An 18,126-nucleotide genomic window follows, 5' to 3' on the forward strand; every position below is an offset into this window, starting at 1 on the left:
TCTACACACACCACACCACGCCTTCCTGTCTACACACACCACGCCACGCCTTCCTGTCTACACACACCACGCCACGCCTTCTGTCTACACACGCCACACCACACGCCTTCCTGTCTACACACACGCCACACCGCCTTCCTGTCTACACACCACACCACGCCTTCCTGTCTACACACACCACACCACGCCTTCCTGTCTACACACACCACACCACGCCTTCCTGTCTACACACGCCACACCACGCCTTCCTGTCTACACACGAGCCTGTACAAAGGAACCTTCTGAACACTTCCCCTTCCATCACTACCTTTAACACACATACACACACAGTTAAACGACGTAATTTTTTTCCTGTGGGGAGCTTGTGATGTTTCAACGCTTCAACTTACACACAGAATGTTAAGGTGGTGTCTGATGCCGCCCCCATCCTCCACTCCTCCTCACACGAACACAAGAAGAGAAGAGGAAGAAGACGAAGAAGAACAGGAGAGGAGGTACTGTACTGTGTCAAGAGTGTACAGGTGAGAAAACACAAGCCAATCTTACCCTGATGACACACACACACACACACACACACACACACACACACACACACACACCACTTTAGGAAACTTTTAAACAGCCAGTAACATAACCTTTCTTTGGTGTACTCTATAATATAGACTATATTATACGTGTTACTCTATATTATAGAGTAACACGTATATTGTACGCGTTACATTACAGTTACTCCCGAATATACAGGGTGTCTCAGAAAGTCTCTCTACCTACCTCCCTGCCCCCTCTCTGAGACACTGAGTTGGAGGGAGGGAGAGAGGGTGGGGGTGGGAGGCAGGGACAATTTTCTGAGACACACTACATAAACGTAATTCCTACGACAAGCCATTCCCCATAAGTGAGACCCAAAACAATGAGACGATCTTACGGACAACAGAGGTATCGTTATAATTATCGTAAGACTCGACCTTAACTAGATATTGTATTTTCCTTTAGCACGGGACTACAGGGGTGATAATATATTCTAGAAGTACTTTAATTTTGTCCGGTATTGAGTGAATTGTATCTTAATTTTGTCCAGTGCTAAGTTAACTTTATATTTTGTCCAATGCTGAATGGATTCTGGATTAATTTTGTCCGGTGCTGAGTGAAATTTATCTATATTTTGTCCAGTGCTGAGTGAATGTACCTCAGTCACTGTGCTATAACTTTTCAGTGACAGGATGTAACTTCCGTTAATTATTACAGCACACTACAGTGTTCTCTCCTGCTGTACCCCAAGGCTCACTCACTTGGTCTTGGTAATACTGTACTGTATATGGCAACTTAAATACAGTACCGTGACTTTGTTTAAATAAGCCAACCAAACCCAACCTCAACCAAACCCAACCTCAACCAAATCCAACCTCAAGCTAACCAAACTAAACCCTATCCATGCATACCCAACCAAACCCAACGTAACCTAACCGAACCAAAACCAAAGTAACCTAACCTAACCTAACAAATCTAATATTACGAAACAAAATTCCCCTAACAATAAAAGTCTACATTCACTCGGGACCCCAAAAGCTGCTCCTTGTTTTATAACTTTGGGTGAATATGATAAGTGAAGTGAGTCGCCATAGCCCCGGGGATGGCTGTCGGGCTGGTCTGTACGTGTGAGCTGCGGGCAGGAACACACACACTACAAACAAAATATACTCACTTACCTCTAATGACCAATTCCTTGACCACAGACCGACACACACATTACATACTGTACTACCTGACCACACAACCATCACAGGTCAACTTTAATTACGCAAGTCCAGATCCAAACTCACCTGAAATGGCACAAAAACAAAACATTACAATAAAGTAAATAATAAAGTAGGAATCTATTAAGTATTGTAAGTTGTGTTTGTACAACCAGTGAATCTATACACACTAATGGTTATATATACATAATTAATTACAACATGGTGATTTATATAAACATTATTATTTATATAGTTCATTTAAAACATTCTCATAACCCCAGGTCACTCCCTCCCTCCTCCCTCACAACCCCAGGTCACTCCCTCCCTCCTCCCTCACAACCCCCCTCCTCCCTCAACCCCCTCCTCCCTCCCCTCCCAACCCCAGGTCACTCCCTCCTCCCCAACCCCAGGTCTCCCTCCCTCCACCCTCACAACCCCAGGTCTCCTCCCTCCCCTCCCACAACCCCAAGTCACTCCTCCTCCTCCTCCCTGACCCCAGGTCACCCTCCCTCCTCCCTCACAACCAGAGTCTCCCTCCCTCCTCCCTCCCACAACCCCAGGTCACTCCCTCCCTCCTCCCTCTGTAGCCCCAGGTCCTCCCTCCTCCCTCCCCTCACAACCCCAGTCCTCCCTCCTCTCCCTCTGCCCCAGGTCTCCTCTCCTCACAACCCCCAGGTCCTCCTCCTCCTCCCTCTCCCTCCTCCTCCCCCCCCCAGGTCACTCCCTCCTCCTCCCTCACAACACCTCCCTCCTCCACCCTACAGGTCCTCCTCCCCTCCCCTCACAACCCCAGGTCACTCCCTCCTCCTCCCTCCAACCCCCAGGTCACCTCCCCTTCCCTCCTCCTCCTCCACCCCACCCCAGGTCACCTCCTCCTCCTCCCACCTCCTCCCCTACAACCCCAGGTCACTCCCTCCTCCTCCTCCCAACCCCCAGGTCCTTCCCTCCTCCCTCCTCCTCCCAACCCCAGGTCCTCCTCCCTCCTCACTCCTCCCCTCCTCCTCCTCTCCAACCCCAGGTCCTCCTCCCTCCACCCTCCAACCCCAGGTACTCCCTCCTCCCCTCCTCCCCAGGTCAGTCCTCTCCCCTCCCCTCCCAACAACCCCCACACCCCTCCCTCCTCCTCACCCTCCACAACCCCAGGTCCTCCCTCCCTCCTCCTCTCCCTCACAACCCAGATCCTCCCTCCCTCCACCCCTCACAACCCCAGGTCACTCCCTCCTCCTCCTCCAACCCCAGGTCCTCCCTCCCTCCCCACCCCTCACCCTCCCTCCCCCTCCTCCCCTCCCTCACAGATCCTCCCTCCCTCCCCCCAGGCCCCAGGTCCACTCCCTCCCTCCTCCCTCACAGCCCCAGTCTCCCTCCCTCCACCCTCCACAACCCCAGGTCCTCCTCCCTCCCCCCTCCCACAACCCCACTCCCTCCTCTCCCCCAACCCCCAGGTCCTCCCTCCCTCCACCCTCCTTCAGGTCCTCCCTCCTCCCACCCCTCACAACCCCAGGTCCTCCCTCCCTCCTCCTCACACCCCTCCTCCTCCCTCCCCTCACAACCCCAGATCCCTCCCTCCTCCACCCCTCACAACCCCAGGTCACTCCCTCACCCTCCCCCCCCTCACACCCCCCTCCCTCCTCCTCCCCTAACCCCAGGTCCTCCCTCCTCCTCCCTCCCCAACCCCCAGGTCAGGTCCTCCCTCCTCCACCCTCCCACAACCCAGATCACTCCCTCCTCCTCCCTCACAACCCCAGGTCCTCCCCCTCCACCCACCTCACAGCCCCAGGTCACTCCCTCCCTCCCCCTCACAAGGTCCTCCCTCTCTGCCCCCAGGGATCCTCCCTCCCTCCCACCCCTCACAACCCCAGGTCCTCCTCCTCCTCCCTCCACAACCCCAGATCCTCCCTCCCTCCACCCTCCCCACCCAGGTCCTCCCTCCTCCCTTCCTCCCACAACCCCCAGGTCACTCCCTCCCTCCACCCTACCAGTCCTCCCTCCCCTCCTCCCTCCTCCCCTCACAATCCTCCCCTCCTCCCCCCCTCCCCCCAGGTCCTCCCCTCCCTCCTCCTCACACCCCAGATCCTCCCCTCCCTCCACCCTCCACACCCCCAGGTCCTCCCTCCCTCCCCCCCTCCCACAACCCCAGGTCACTCCTCCCTCCCCCCTCCACAACCCCATCCTCCCTCCCTCCACCCCTCACACCCCATCCCCAGGTCCACTCCCACCCTCCACCTCCCTCCCTCCCACCTCCACAACCCCATCCAGGATCTTAACACCTGTAAGCAACAACATGCAAGGAAATACAACAAGCAAACAGAGACAAGACAAACAAAAAACACATAAAACAAACGTACCAAGACACACACACACACACACACACACAACAGCACACATAAACAAAATAGAAACTGAGAACATACAGTAAACAAACCAAACAAGCACATCAAAACATCTTTACATGCAAACAACAGCAGCAATCCACACAATAAAAACAAACAAACATGCCGAAAACATAAACAAACATACCACCACAAACAAACAAGTAAATCACAGCCAAACGAACACACACGTAAACAAACACCACACACACACACAACAAAAACCTTTTAACACGATAAAACAACAAACACTCACAAAAAAAATCATGCAAACACTGAAGAACAAAAAACAAACACAAAATAACTACCAAACGAGAGAGAGAGTTTTTGTCACCATAACACTGTTCTCGAGGTATTATAATCACTATACCACTATACACCACACCATACCTTACTTCACTAGGTGTACCAGACATCACCACAACACACCATTTTCTTTGTCTAATAACCAACAATGTCTTACCGTCAACACCAAGAGCCACCGATGAACACCTTTAAAAACCCTGACCTTCTCTATCTCCCAAACTTACAGGAGATGAACTTGTTAAACCCCCAAAGTTCAAGATAAAATTGAATCATTCTTTAAGGTCGGATTCTGGGTCGATTACCTCCACACAAACCACAGTGGATGGTTTGATGCCGCCTTAGATAAGAGTGACAAGTAGATTCATCACCAGTAACAGACGGGGGATACTTGTAGACTGTACCCCCCAGAGAGACTTAACATGGCTAAGCGGTTCATTCCTTGACTCAGAGGGACGACTGTGAGTGAGACAACACGCAGCTCACACACACACGTCAACAAACCTCATAACATTGTGTAATAAGGACTCGCTATTACCTTTACGGATGCAGCTCTTACGTCAATATCCAGCCACAGTATTAAGAAATGACCTTAGAAATACCTCAGGCCTTTAGCAACAGCCTATACCTGTATGTGTGAGGCCAGATTATTTATCACGCTACATCGCTACCAAATATAACTACAGAAATAAACTGGGTACAGCACCAGGTATGGCGACCACCACTCCAAGTCCTCTTAAGAGCTCAGCAGCAGCACCAAACAAGACCGACCATCACAATTAAGAAGGGCGGGTGTTGTGAGATCATTTTAACACATCACAACACCACACCTTGGTCAAGGGGCACTATAGGTATGGCCTAGTACAGTTCCTGTGTCACCATCACACCACAACACCATACTTTGGTCTAGGGGCACTATAGGTATGGCCTAGTACAGTACTTGTGTCACAACACACCACAACACCATACCTTGGTCTAGGGGCACCAGAGGTATGGCCTGATACCTGTGCGCCATCACTACAACAGGCGGCAGAAGCAGTAGAGGACAGCCAACATGCAACCTGGCATAGTTCCTGTCATGCAGCCGTCATGCCTGGTGGAGGAGCAGAAGCTTAAGGTGAGTTGTAGCGGCGGGAGACACCTGCTGCTGCTGCTGCTACAATGATGTGTTAGTTTGGGCCTCACACACACACACACATCACTGCTAACTATACATATAAAGTCATCACCAAACTAAACATTCATCACAGTCACCACCACAGTCTACAGTCACCACCACACTCTACAGTCACCACCACAGTCTACAGTCACCACCACACTCTACAGTCACCATCACAGTACATTCACCACCACAATCACCAACACAAAACAGTATTATTAACACTATATTGACTACAGTAACTATAGCACATACACTAACATAGCACTACATTATATACAATTAGGTTAGGTTAGGTTAGGCTTGGTTAGGTTACATTGGGCTAGTTTGGGTAGTGGTTGCTGATGGTGGTTGTTGTAAGTGCTGATGATAGTGTGGTGGTGGTGATAGAAATAGTGGTGGTGTTGGTGATAGTGGTGGTGATGGTGTTGGTGATATTGATAGTAGTAAAAAGGGGGGGTGGTGGTAGTGATTGTTATAATTATGATGAGGGTTATAGTCGTGAAGATGGTAGTACTGTAATGGTGGTGGTTGTTATGGTAAGAGTGATGATAGAGGAGGCAGTAACAATGGTGGTGGAAGCTGTGATAGTAATGGTGGTGCTAGCTAGTATTAATGGTGATGGTGGTAGTCGTGTGTGGTGGTGACAGAGTCCAGCATAAAGTAGCCTCTGGGAACGACAAATACATTACCATTAACATTTACCAACATAATCACACAACTCCATCCCTATGTATGTATGTATGTATGTATTAAGTGTGTGTAAACTGTATAATATAAGTATAAGCGTGTTAATCGTTATATACCTTAGATAACAAATACACCTTAATAAGCATCCCCCACCATATCTAAAATTAGGAACAAAATCTATATTATCCACACCCAATCACAATCAGATATTAACAGATAAAAGACGAGAGAGAGAGATGTTACACAGGTTAAGTTAGCTTGGCTGGCAGAGACCTCAACACAGTACAATAAAGCCCATCTCTACTGCCCTTTAATATCCACTACATTGTATACTTACCTCTATGTAAAGTTGTGGACAAAATTCCTCAAACTTTATACAGTACTAATCAAGTATTCTGGAACACCTATTAAATACCTTCGAAATTGCTTACCAGAAATGCAGCCTCCATTACTTGTATTAAAATCTAATATGAATCGTTTTTCCACTGCATTAACGTATAAGTTGGTGACTGCCGCAGATTATAGGCAAGAATGTCACGTTTCACCCCGAGTCACTGCTTGTCACATCACATGGTCCAGTCACCAAGGTTTGTGCGACAAATTTCATCATACTCAACATATCAGTATTCACCTACAGTAACTGACTGATTTAAGCTTAAAACACATAAATGACAATATACAATAACTTAAAAATTACTGATACTAAATACACTAGCATAAATCAACCAGCCATTGTGCATTCCTCCATCTTTATTTGCGAGGAAATACTTCTTTTGTTTCAATGGGAATTAGCCCACCCGGGCACAGGTACTTACCGTGTGAATCTTCAATAATCTGGACCCAATAACGTAACTGTTTATTTTCCCGTAACTAAACTATAACTCCGCAGTACTAAACATTATTACCGTTTTTCACTAATACCGTATACTATACATATTCAAAACTCAAATACTTAACGAAAAAAAAAAATAATTGAAACTATACAGCTACTGTATAAAGTCATTGCGCTATGCTATATAAAAGTGACAGTTGGAATTAAAAATGTTTTTATATGATCTTACTCACGATACACTTACTCCAGTCCATCTTCTCTACGCCTCTGTCTCTCGGGATAGGGCAGGATTCGAGCGCCAACGAGTCAATCCCACCGTGACTTTTATCCACTGTTTATCATGACTTGGACCAGACACCTATTCTCTCCGTTGGTATAAAACTTCCTCTTTGTGTTTGAACCGGAACTTGCCTCGCGTTAACATACAATATTTATCGTGATGGCACACACACACTTTCCTGGCTGGTAGTTCACTTTATTCTATTATGAGATAATCTATATTCATTCAACAGTGCGTAAACAATTGATTACTCTAAGAAGGACCTGTACATTTCAACTTATTTTTACATGAATACACAGTTGTTGTTTTTTCTTTCATGTAATCAAAGAATTACTTTTCTGGATAACTAAACATAGTCTTATCCAAGTCATCTGTCTGCAAAGCTTAGCACATAACACAGGCTCGCTTACGTTGCCAGACAAAATCCAAGTTTAGATTACAATGGGAAACAAGAGCTAAATGGAAAAGCTTGAAGTGTGTACCTTTGAATATTTGAACCTGATAATTATGCGAATACTAAATGGAACTTCTGAGTCACCCACAAACAACACGCAAGCTTTTCATTTTCTGTGATCTTGGGGTGAAAGCTTTCCACATAACAGGACCACGAAACATTTTTATTTTTCACACGACACAAATCTACCAAGACCAATGTACCCTGACCATCACTATCGTAGAGGTCGTTGGGTAAGGTTAAGTTAGGCTAGGTTCGTGATATTCGCCATCAAAAATATATAAATGGTTTAGCCGTCTTGTTCGTGGTACCCGTACAACACTGGCCTGGCCATCTTGCGGGCCTGCCAAATGGCTCAATACATTAATTTTGTAACCGCCCTTCCCTCACTCAATGTACAGTGTACGATAAAAACCTTTTTGTTGCCCATCATTTAGTATTAATGTTGCAAGGCTTATGTTGTACTCCACTCAGGTTCAGGAAAAAAATAATAGCCATATAAAGACAGTGTAGGGGAGGAATCCACTACAACAGCGTTCCAGGGTGACAATATCTATTTATCTTAGTGTGCTGAAGATGGTCACGAGTCTTAATATATACATGAACACAGATGTACACCATAAGCTAACTCTTGAAGAAATATGTATATGGCATAAAAATATAAAAAGAATTTGCACTAACTTAGTTACATAACCACTCCACTGTTGAATCATTCTATTTTATTTGCGTAACTGACCCACCACTGACTGTCACTATACTCGTCAACACATAAATAACAGCCGCGCCAAGCCCACGCACCACCGTAACTGACGTCATTAACAACTTGTACGATAAAACCGATAACGATTTTCCAAGTGTAAACGAAAATCACCACCAACTGTTACCCGCACCTTGCCGTTACGATACCTCCCACAACTTAACGTTACGATATCAGAATACGCTAACTAACCAACCGAAACAAAACCCAATTTGAATAATAATATAAAAATCACACAATAGGATGATGAATAATAAAGTGAAAAAAACAATAACCGGTATTACTCGTTTGAAACCTTACACCACACGATACAAGGCTATATTGTGGGACTTCCTCTCTACCACACACACACATTCCTTAATAAAATGGGATCATATAAAGAATTGGAAATTCTTCATATGGACGAGTCTGGGGTGGATATTCTTCACATGATCACTGGGGACACAACAGGTGGCCAAGACCTCATCAGTAGCTTAGGTTAGGTTCTTCATTCATACCTGCAGGAGTATATGTGACATGCCCGATTTTATAATAATGCTTATGAGAATCTACTGTATGTACTCATATTTCTCTTCAGTACCCTATGTGATGACAAGTTTAATAAACTATTCTGTATATGTTGTATTTTCTCATCCTGATTTAACTAATATATTCAATAATAAAAACTTAAGTAACAAAAATTAAAGGAAAACAATGTATCACTGAAATAAAGGGTGAGGATATTCTTCACATGGGAACTTGTGGGGAGGGGAGATTCTTCAGTTGGCAACAATGTGGGGAGATTCTTCATATGATCCATAAAATATACTTCAACTTACAATACAATCCATGATAGGAAAAATAATAATATACAAAAAAATTAAATGAAAAATGAGAGTATGAAGCGTAATATTTCCAACAGTGGCAACACGAGGGGTAGAAGGAAGAGAGGCGAGTGGTGACGTCACATCTTCCAAGAATCTGTACACGACTCTCACGCATTCACCATTATTAATAATTTCCGACTATAATTCCCCATAAAATTCGTGTACAAAAATATATACACTACAACATACAAGTACCAACGAAATATATACATAATATAAACATTTAAAACACAACTACAAAATAAAGTAAACAACAATAATCTAAATATACATATGTATTTTTTCCCAGATATTTCCTTAAGTGAAGCCCGAGTGTTGCCAGCGACGCGATGCTCTGAAACCAACACTCGTGACTTGAACGTGGGTACACCTGACTGGTTTACACGGAAGAGGAGGGGGGGGGGAGGGGAATACACCACACATGACTGGTCTACATGGGGGGAGGGGAGGATACACCACAACTAACTGATTCACACGGTATCACAATCCCTCATGAAGCTTACAGATTGGGCACAAGACATGATGATTGGGTCTAAAGTCTGGGTGGAGGGGCAGGACGTGCATACAGACACGCGGAGTACCGGTAACTTGATACAAGGCAGGAAGTAGGACACCATGACTGAACATCTGATACCATGAATGCTCACTGCACACCATAAAAGTTCACTAGACACCATGAATCTTCACTAGGACACCATAAACATTCACTAGACACCATAAGCGTTTACTAGACACCATAAACGTTCACTAGATATCAATAAACGTTTACTAGACACCAAGAATGTTCACTTGACACCATAAACGTTTACTAGACACCATGAATGTTCACTTCGACACCATAAACGTTCACTAGATATCAATAAACGTTTACTAGACACCAAGAATGTTCACTTGACACCATAAACGTTTACTAGATATCAAACGTTTACTAGACACCATGAATGTTCACTTCGACACCATAAACGTTCACTAGATATCAATAAACGTTTACTAGACACCAAGAATGTTCACTTGACACCATAAACGTTTACTAGATATCAAACGTTTACTAGACACCATGAATGTTCACTTAGACACCATAAACGTTCACTAGATATCAATAAACGTTTACTTGACACCAAGAATGTTCACTTGACACCATAAACGTCTACTAGATATCAAACGTTTACTAGATATCAAACGTTTACTAGATATCAAACGTCTACTAGATATCAAACGTTTACTAGACCCCATGAATGTTCACTTGACACCGTAAATGTCCACTATACGCCATCATCAGCCACTTGATAACCAAAACTGTACCCCCCTTAGGCCTCGTCTCCCCCCAGCCCCCCACACATAGAAATGCCGAGAAAAACCCTGATGAATAGTTAGGAAACACTTTGAATGGTCAGCATAACAACATGAATAGTCACTAGATACTAGTAATAGAAGTGGCTATTCTATTCCTGGACAACCAACAGCAGCAGCTCCCGCCAAGACAGTTTGGCTGCCACAAGAGAAGAGGATGACCCCCAACAACAACACAAGTACTGTATAGTAATGTAGTAACAATGGTAATCAACACAGCAAAATGTTATACTGTACTGTACAACCTACAATAGTATTTACAAAAAAAGCAGGGGGAGAGGTTCTGCAGTTTTCAATGAAGATTTGGGAAACTTCACCCAAAAATATGAAAATACAAAAATTTTAACTTAATTTCCTTCATTTAAGTACAAAAACCCTTAACAGCACCTCTTCAACTACCAGAAAAATAAAGACAAACAATGAATGAAATTTATCAATATTTCATAGTTGATTAGAAGACAGCATTATTAAATAAGTCTGGAAAATAATAATTATCAAATACAGTAGTCAAGATAAATTTTATACAAATGGATGAATTTATGGGTAGAGAGATACAATAATACAGTACAGGGTATAGTGTACCACCCTCAATATTTTATGTCAGGAAAATGGAGATCTTGAAGTAAGTTTTCATACAGTACAGTATATTTAATCATAAGTTAATACAGGTATCTCCAATTATTCTTTCTTCTTTATGCCACCCTTTCTTGTTAAAACAAAAACAATAAAAAAAACTAAAAAATACGATAAATAACCCCTTTAACCGAGTGGCACAACACTTGCCTCACAAATCAAGGATCCCAGATTCAATTTTCACCCATTGCAAAAGACTAGCTGACCGCCTTGTACACTAGCCTCTGGACACTCAGCAATAAAATGAGCATAGTGTACACTATCCAGTACACTTCCCAACAGTGGACCAACACCTAGGTGGACAAGAATCCTACCAAGGAGGTGACCAAACCACTAGTTGCTCAGTGCTACAGATCAAGGGATCAGCACCTGGTGGCCAGGAAAAAACACTTGTATACATAAAAAGTGACCAAGAATGCTTAAAACTGCATCACAGATAAGCACATGGAGTGCTTAAACTGAGGATGCCGTGAGGAGCCACGTGGTGTGAGGTTGCCAAAAAACATGGGTAAAGAATTCTTAGTGAATCTGTCAACCAGCCAATCAAGATTACTGAGAGAGCTTACTAATACCATTAAATGGACTACACCAGTCACAAATGACTCAAGAAACTGTGAAATCTGGAGAAAAAAAAACAATATCCAATACCAAGGGAGGGATTAACATAAAGTACAGTACTGACTGTCTTTCCTCCTATAGCTACTGTTGACACCAAAGTCTGGGTAGACACACAGCAAGACAGGGGAAAAATAAGGACAAATACAGTACAGTAATGAGATAAATATATCCACTACAAAAATGTGAATATGACTTGACATTAATGAATAAAGGCAATAATAGTCAACATTACCGGTAATCATTGCTCTAATATTTGTTTAAATAAAGTTTACACAGTACGTACCTGGAATAACTATAACTATCACTGCAATCCATTAGTAGTGTACAGTACTGTATCAATACTGCATGTAATCAGATTCAACAGCTACAGAAGCAACATTTAAACATATCAAAGGTAATTTTTTAACTGCTTTTGTTACAATAATACCTGTACAGTTGATATACAGTAATACAATATATCATAAATTACATCTCCTCTTCAAACTAAGCAAGCAAGCAAAGTTGTCTCCGAATTCTAAAGAAATTTTAAATCTATGATACTACAGCACTTATGATTTAATGTTAATAATGCTTGAAGAATCAGGTAAAGATATTTGCATATTCACTTATATGTTTAGCAGTGAATCAGCTACTATACCTTTGCTTACAGATACAATACTAAGCAATTAAAATAAAAGTACTGTACAGTATGAAGGAAACTAACATTTTTGGGATGAAGTAAAATGTTGTGTATGATACATTAGTTTTATTACGGTATTCATGTTTATTCTGAATAAGAAATAAATTGTTAAATCTATACTAAAAGCAAGTAGGTTAAGCATACTGCACTACTAAATACACCTATGCTCACCACCCATCCACTTTCCCACACAGAGCACCTCCATTCCACAAGTAGTTCACTCCCACTCTCACAGATATTCCTACAGTCCTTCCATACTTGCTGACTTTCAATTTCTACATACAATATAAAGCTGCTCTCTCTCTTTTCCATCCATGTGCATTACATTTCCCCGACACAGTCTTCAATTTCAATCCTAAGTGCTCCTGTGACACCTCATTCCTTCTTCACTTCCTCTTACCTCCAGGGAAAATTCTCTCATCACCTCCACTTCCTTCTCCTCATATCTCCAAAACACTATTTCTTCCTTCTCAGAACAAATCTCATCAAACACTTCTCTCTCACAAGTTATCTATGAAACACTTCTCTTTCTCACAATAGATTGGCCATATCTACCTAATCTAATCCTTATCTTATCTCTAATCTTTGTCCTCGCTTGACTCGTTCAAAATTGCATTGTTGTCAATATTTAACTGGTACCCATCCTGCCTCCAAAATCATCATTCAATATTTCTTTTCCTTATAAATAATTCTTAACATACTGTTAATATTCTTACTTTAGAGTGACTTTGCATATATATCAGAAGGAGATGAGGAACACAGTACTAAAATAATATGTATGAACGTCAACTGTAATGAGGGAGGGTCTGTGGGGATAATGCTGAGATGTGGTACTAAATCTGAGGGGGCCTTATGCTCATTATCCCAGATTTTGTCCCCTAACTGCTAAATACAACACACTACAGTCTTATGAGTAATTCTGATGCCATTAGGAATGATTCGTGTTCTGGCTAAAGGCTATGATTTAAAAGTATTTTTCCATTTAAGTGAGAAATCTTAGATACAAGGTATTCAGGGTTCAGGATCTGCAGTGTAGCCAAGGAAGCCCTGTCAGATAATGGCCAAAAGACTGATAGTTAATTGATTGTTATAAAGAAATATGCACGACAAGTCAGGAAAAAAAGCTCTACAGATGGTTATGTTAGATATTAAACAATAATACTGTATGGTGTTTACTCAACAATTTAAGTCTTCCATTGATATTTAAACTTTTGTTTTTTTAACAAATAATGTTTTAAACAAGAGAAGAGGTAGGTAAGTTGAGCAGATGTTTTTAGTTTTAAGTGCAAGAATGAATTTCTAGTCTTGAAAAAAATATAAATTTATTTTAAATAAGTTTCAATTTATCAAGTGTAAAGAAAGAAAGTGAAACTACAGTAATACACTAAGCACTCAGAACATTCAATTACCATTATAAAATTCTTTTGTAGCTATACAAAATTCATCTTAACTAAAGAAAAATAAATTATTTGTTTAAATTTACTTGATATACTGTACTGTACTGTATATGTCTTAGTCATGCATTTAGAGGTAAGATAATAATGCAGCAGCTCACCAAACACCACAGTTGGAGAAGATTTTTTCTGTGCCATCCTGCACCAGTTAAGAAAAGGCATTAAAACATCAGTTAAGCACAAAAACATCATAGCTACAATACTACTGTACAATATTCTACTGAGCCTCCATCAACGAGCAGTAAGGAACATTTAATGTATGTCCTGTCCTGTATCTATGTTTCATTTTCTATATTAAGATACTACAGCAGTCTACGAGACAACACCTCATCGCATCACTCAAAGTTATCCATCGTGGAAATGACCTACCAGAGATCTACATACTGTACAGTGCTATCATTAATGAATAAAACTATAAAACACTGGGATGGCAAAAGCATTCTGGTTGGTAATAAAGTGATGAAGATGGTTAAATTTTATAATATCTATGATTTGTGTTTGTGAATTCCACATCTCATATGGCTGAAAAACTCTGAATAAACAGCTTGGAAAACTAATCAAGTACAGTACAGTAATTCAGTGATACCTGTCAAGAAGTCCAAAACATTTTCCTCAACTACAATGGCCATTTTCTGCTTAATGATGCTAACACCTTGGATATACTGTGGATGGGTAGATGTCCATGAGCAAATCACTACCATTCATCAGGCTCCTGTTAGTGTAGCATAGGCATAAAAAATTTATTGAATATTGTAAATATAATACGTACTAGTGTACTTTCAAATATTGAGTTTGGTTTGTCCGTACCATCACAAGCAGCAGAGTCACCACATCACACAGGCAACAGACACACTACCACAAGTCATCCTCAAGCATTATTGAACTCTTTTATTCTTGTCGTGTTGTGCTAATGTGGAATTCTATTGAATCACCTGAAGATGTTTCCCCCAGTAATTTCAGTTGATCTATTCTAAACATTATATACCCAGTAACCATAACACTAACACCCCCCCCCCCCTTCTAAAAGTAGCTCTAAACAAATGATCTTACATGTCACTTCCCAAAGTTCAGCTGCATCAGACAATACCAGAGAGAATTCAAAAAACATTCCAAGCAAATTGCAGATTTCTTCATTAGGTAAATATAAATAATTTTTACTGGTAATATACTGTACTGCGCCGCAAATTGAAATACCGAGGAAGGTTAAGAAATGTAAAATATTTGTGAATACTCTAATGCTATGTTAAATATATTACAGGTACAAAGAAAAGTGGAACAGAAAGCACTATATGGGAGGAATTATCTGTATACTATATGTTAACGTGGAGGTGAAGGAGGAACTGAGGGACATTATAATACTTCCTACCTAAATATAAGACAGTTAAATATAGACTTGAAATAAAGTAGAATATCCTATGTAACTAGTGAAATAATGAAGCCAGTGAAGAAATAAGGCTAAAGGCATTGTACAATTGGCAACCATGCTGCTCACTACAGCCTATGATGAAGTGCGTCATATTACGTAACTTTCAGAGCCCTACGTCAACATTATATAAAAACTGAATGTTTTTTGTTCACAACGTTGTTAAATTTGTATTTCTCCATCTTACTGTACTTGTTATCACTTGTAAAGGTGTTCCTGTGTGCATCTCATAGCAGCGACTGATCACAGACCACACTTTGTCAAAATAAAAAATGGTGAAACTATAAAATATGCACTATATATACACTGGTACACTATATGGGTTCCTGAGATAAATATATCAAGTGTCTGAAAGCATCTTGGCCACAAGTACTTTGAATTGATGACCATCACATGTACCATATAAGATTTGCATTTTGATGGTTGGAAATGATGTGTAAAATCTCTAATGTATTATTTTATGTCTACATAAATAAAGTGGGAACTTTCCTATTAAAGGACAGGGCTTACACAAATTAATCTAATATTGGGAGGTTAACTACACCAGGATGCAACATAATGCAAGGATCCTTATCAATGAATCCCTTCTGGCCTACTGTACTACTGACGAGGTTTGCCAAAGAAATCATAATAAAGACCAATTCCATCCTTGCTCAAACTCCTCTACGGTAATTCAACCGTAACCGGAGGAAATTATTGGCCAGTAAAAAATTAGTGCCCAATACTTTTCTCAGGCTGGCGTAACAAAATAACAATGTATATATAAAAGACATAAGAGTAGAGTCACCTGTTGTGGGTCCCAGCACACTACCCTTGACCTTGTGGTCACCGTGTTTATACCTCCACGAGATGGTAAACAAACACACAGAATGTACTTAAAGACATAAATAATCTCCATAAAACGGTTCCGTTCAAAGCCACTCATAAGCATTTTCTACTGTTAATATGGCAGGTGGTCGTACTCACCTCGGAATAGATTCACTACATCGGATCTGTTCGTTCGCCGCAACATTTCCATAACCAACCACCAGGTTCTCTTGGTCGGGGTGTGGGTCACTTGGTCGTAGATTGGGCCAGTGACACGAGTTGACCTGACATAGTCATGGGTCAACCCCCGCTACGGCCAGGAATGTGGAGGTGAGTCATATTTGTTAGCTAGCGTGAGACCCACTGCCGCCACCTTGTTATGGTCTTGTGTTGTTGTCGATACACAGTGTGCCAACCTCTCGCGCCGCCTCCTGTAATACAAAAACAAACTAAACCCACCAAATCAACAGCAAAACCTTAATAACTTCAGTATTTATGTTTACAGGATACCTTTCTTACTCATATGATTCAATTTAGCTTCATATGAAAGTTATATCATTTTATCACGGAAATATGAAGCACAAACAACATTCAACAGAATATGAGCTGGTTATATTTCTGCTGAATATGGTTAAGTTAAATCTTAACATTTCCACAATAAATTGTACAGCTTTAAAATAAAATTGTAAATTACATATATAAGACATGTATCCTCAAAATATAAATACTGAGACTAAATGTAGCGCTTCCTGTTGGTTTAGTTTGTTACTTTGTTTTTGGATTTCAGAGGATCTACCTCTTTTTCCACCTACTTCCTTATTTATTGCAGCTTCAGCACATACACTAATGAACAATAATGTCGCTAAAAGTAATGTTAGACATAATTTGCCCAGTTCTAATTAATCCTGTCTTAATGTTATCATGACCAGGGTAGCCAACCGCGACACCTACATTCTTATCCCAGGATGCTCGCCCTCCTGCTACAAGCTGTACAGTTCTGATGGTTGCTCCCGTTGTCATCAATCAGAACAGAATGAATTTTCATCATAATTTGCCAAATAAGCAGACAAGTGGTGAAGATGATAAAATAAATTCAACCTTCAACCCAAACGTTGCTACTCTTAATTTTGTTATAAACGTATATAGTAAGGATAACATACTGTATTTATCTATATTATAAAAAAAATTCTCAATTTATTTTAATGCTAAATAATGCTACTTATTAGACATTTTTATGTAAACAAAAAATGTAGGATAAAATAAGCATAATCAAACCTGGCATTGGCCAAGTTAGATTAAATTTACAGTAGTTAATATGTTAAAGGCACTGAATAGGCAGTATCACTGTTCGCTATGGGGAAAAAAAGCCGAGCCGTTAACAAAAATTTGTAGATATTTATTTCAATCAAGTGACGACGCGCCGACTTAACATTATTGTCATCACATACCATTTATTCTATTATTAAACTGCATTGTATGATTAAATATGTCCTCTTATATGTACTTAGGGCTAAAATTTCTAAAAGCTGAACCTTATGGTTACAGGCAAAGTCTATAATAAGAAAAACGGGAAAGCGTCTACCTTTACCGATAAAAAAAAGTGATCCACCAAGCTCCGATCAACGCCATCTGTTGATCCCGCGGCCAACTATACGCGGCTTACGCGGTTTTTGTCTTGCTTTCTTGTCCTCCTTATTATAGTCTTTGGTTAATAAC

General features: G+C 41.2%; 1 protein-coding gene across 3 annotated transcripts in view; it reads right to left on the minus strand.

Moving 5' to 3' along the window:
- The window catches only part of LOC121874218 (probable phospholipid-transporting ATPase IA), a 124,792-nt gene that overhangs the window by 78,034 nt on the left and 28,632 nt on the right, over positions 1-18,126 (minus strand). The window contains exons 1-2 of one of the 3 annotated variants that reach the window (XM_042378262.1): positions 16,570-16,817; positions 5,378-5,501 (exon numbers count right to left, since the gene is read on the minus strand). The exons of 1 other annotated variant lie outside the window; for it this stretch is intronic. In XM_042378262.1, coding sequence (XP_042234196.1) covers positions 5,378-5,423 — 46 coding nt within the window. In that variant the 5' untranslated portion in view covers positions 5,424-5,501; positions 16,570-16,817. Of the gene's footprint in view, positions 1-5,377; positions 5,502-16,569; positions 16,818-18,126 lie in introns of those variants that run through there. One more of the 3 variants, XM_042378261.1, reaches the window with a different exon arrangement.

The sequence above is a fragment of the Homarus americanus genome, unplaced genomic scaffold (assembly GCF_018991925.1).
Source record: "Homarus americanus isolate GMGI-L3 unplaced genomic scaffold, GMGI_Hamer_2.0 scaffold49667, whole genome shotgun sequence".
Classification (NCBI taxonomy): domain Eukaryota; kingdom Metazoa; phylum Arthropoda; class Malacostraca; order Decapoda; family Nephropidae; genus Homarus; species Homarus americanus.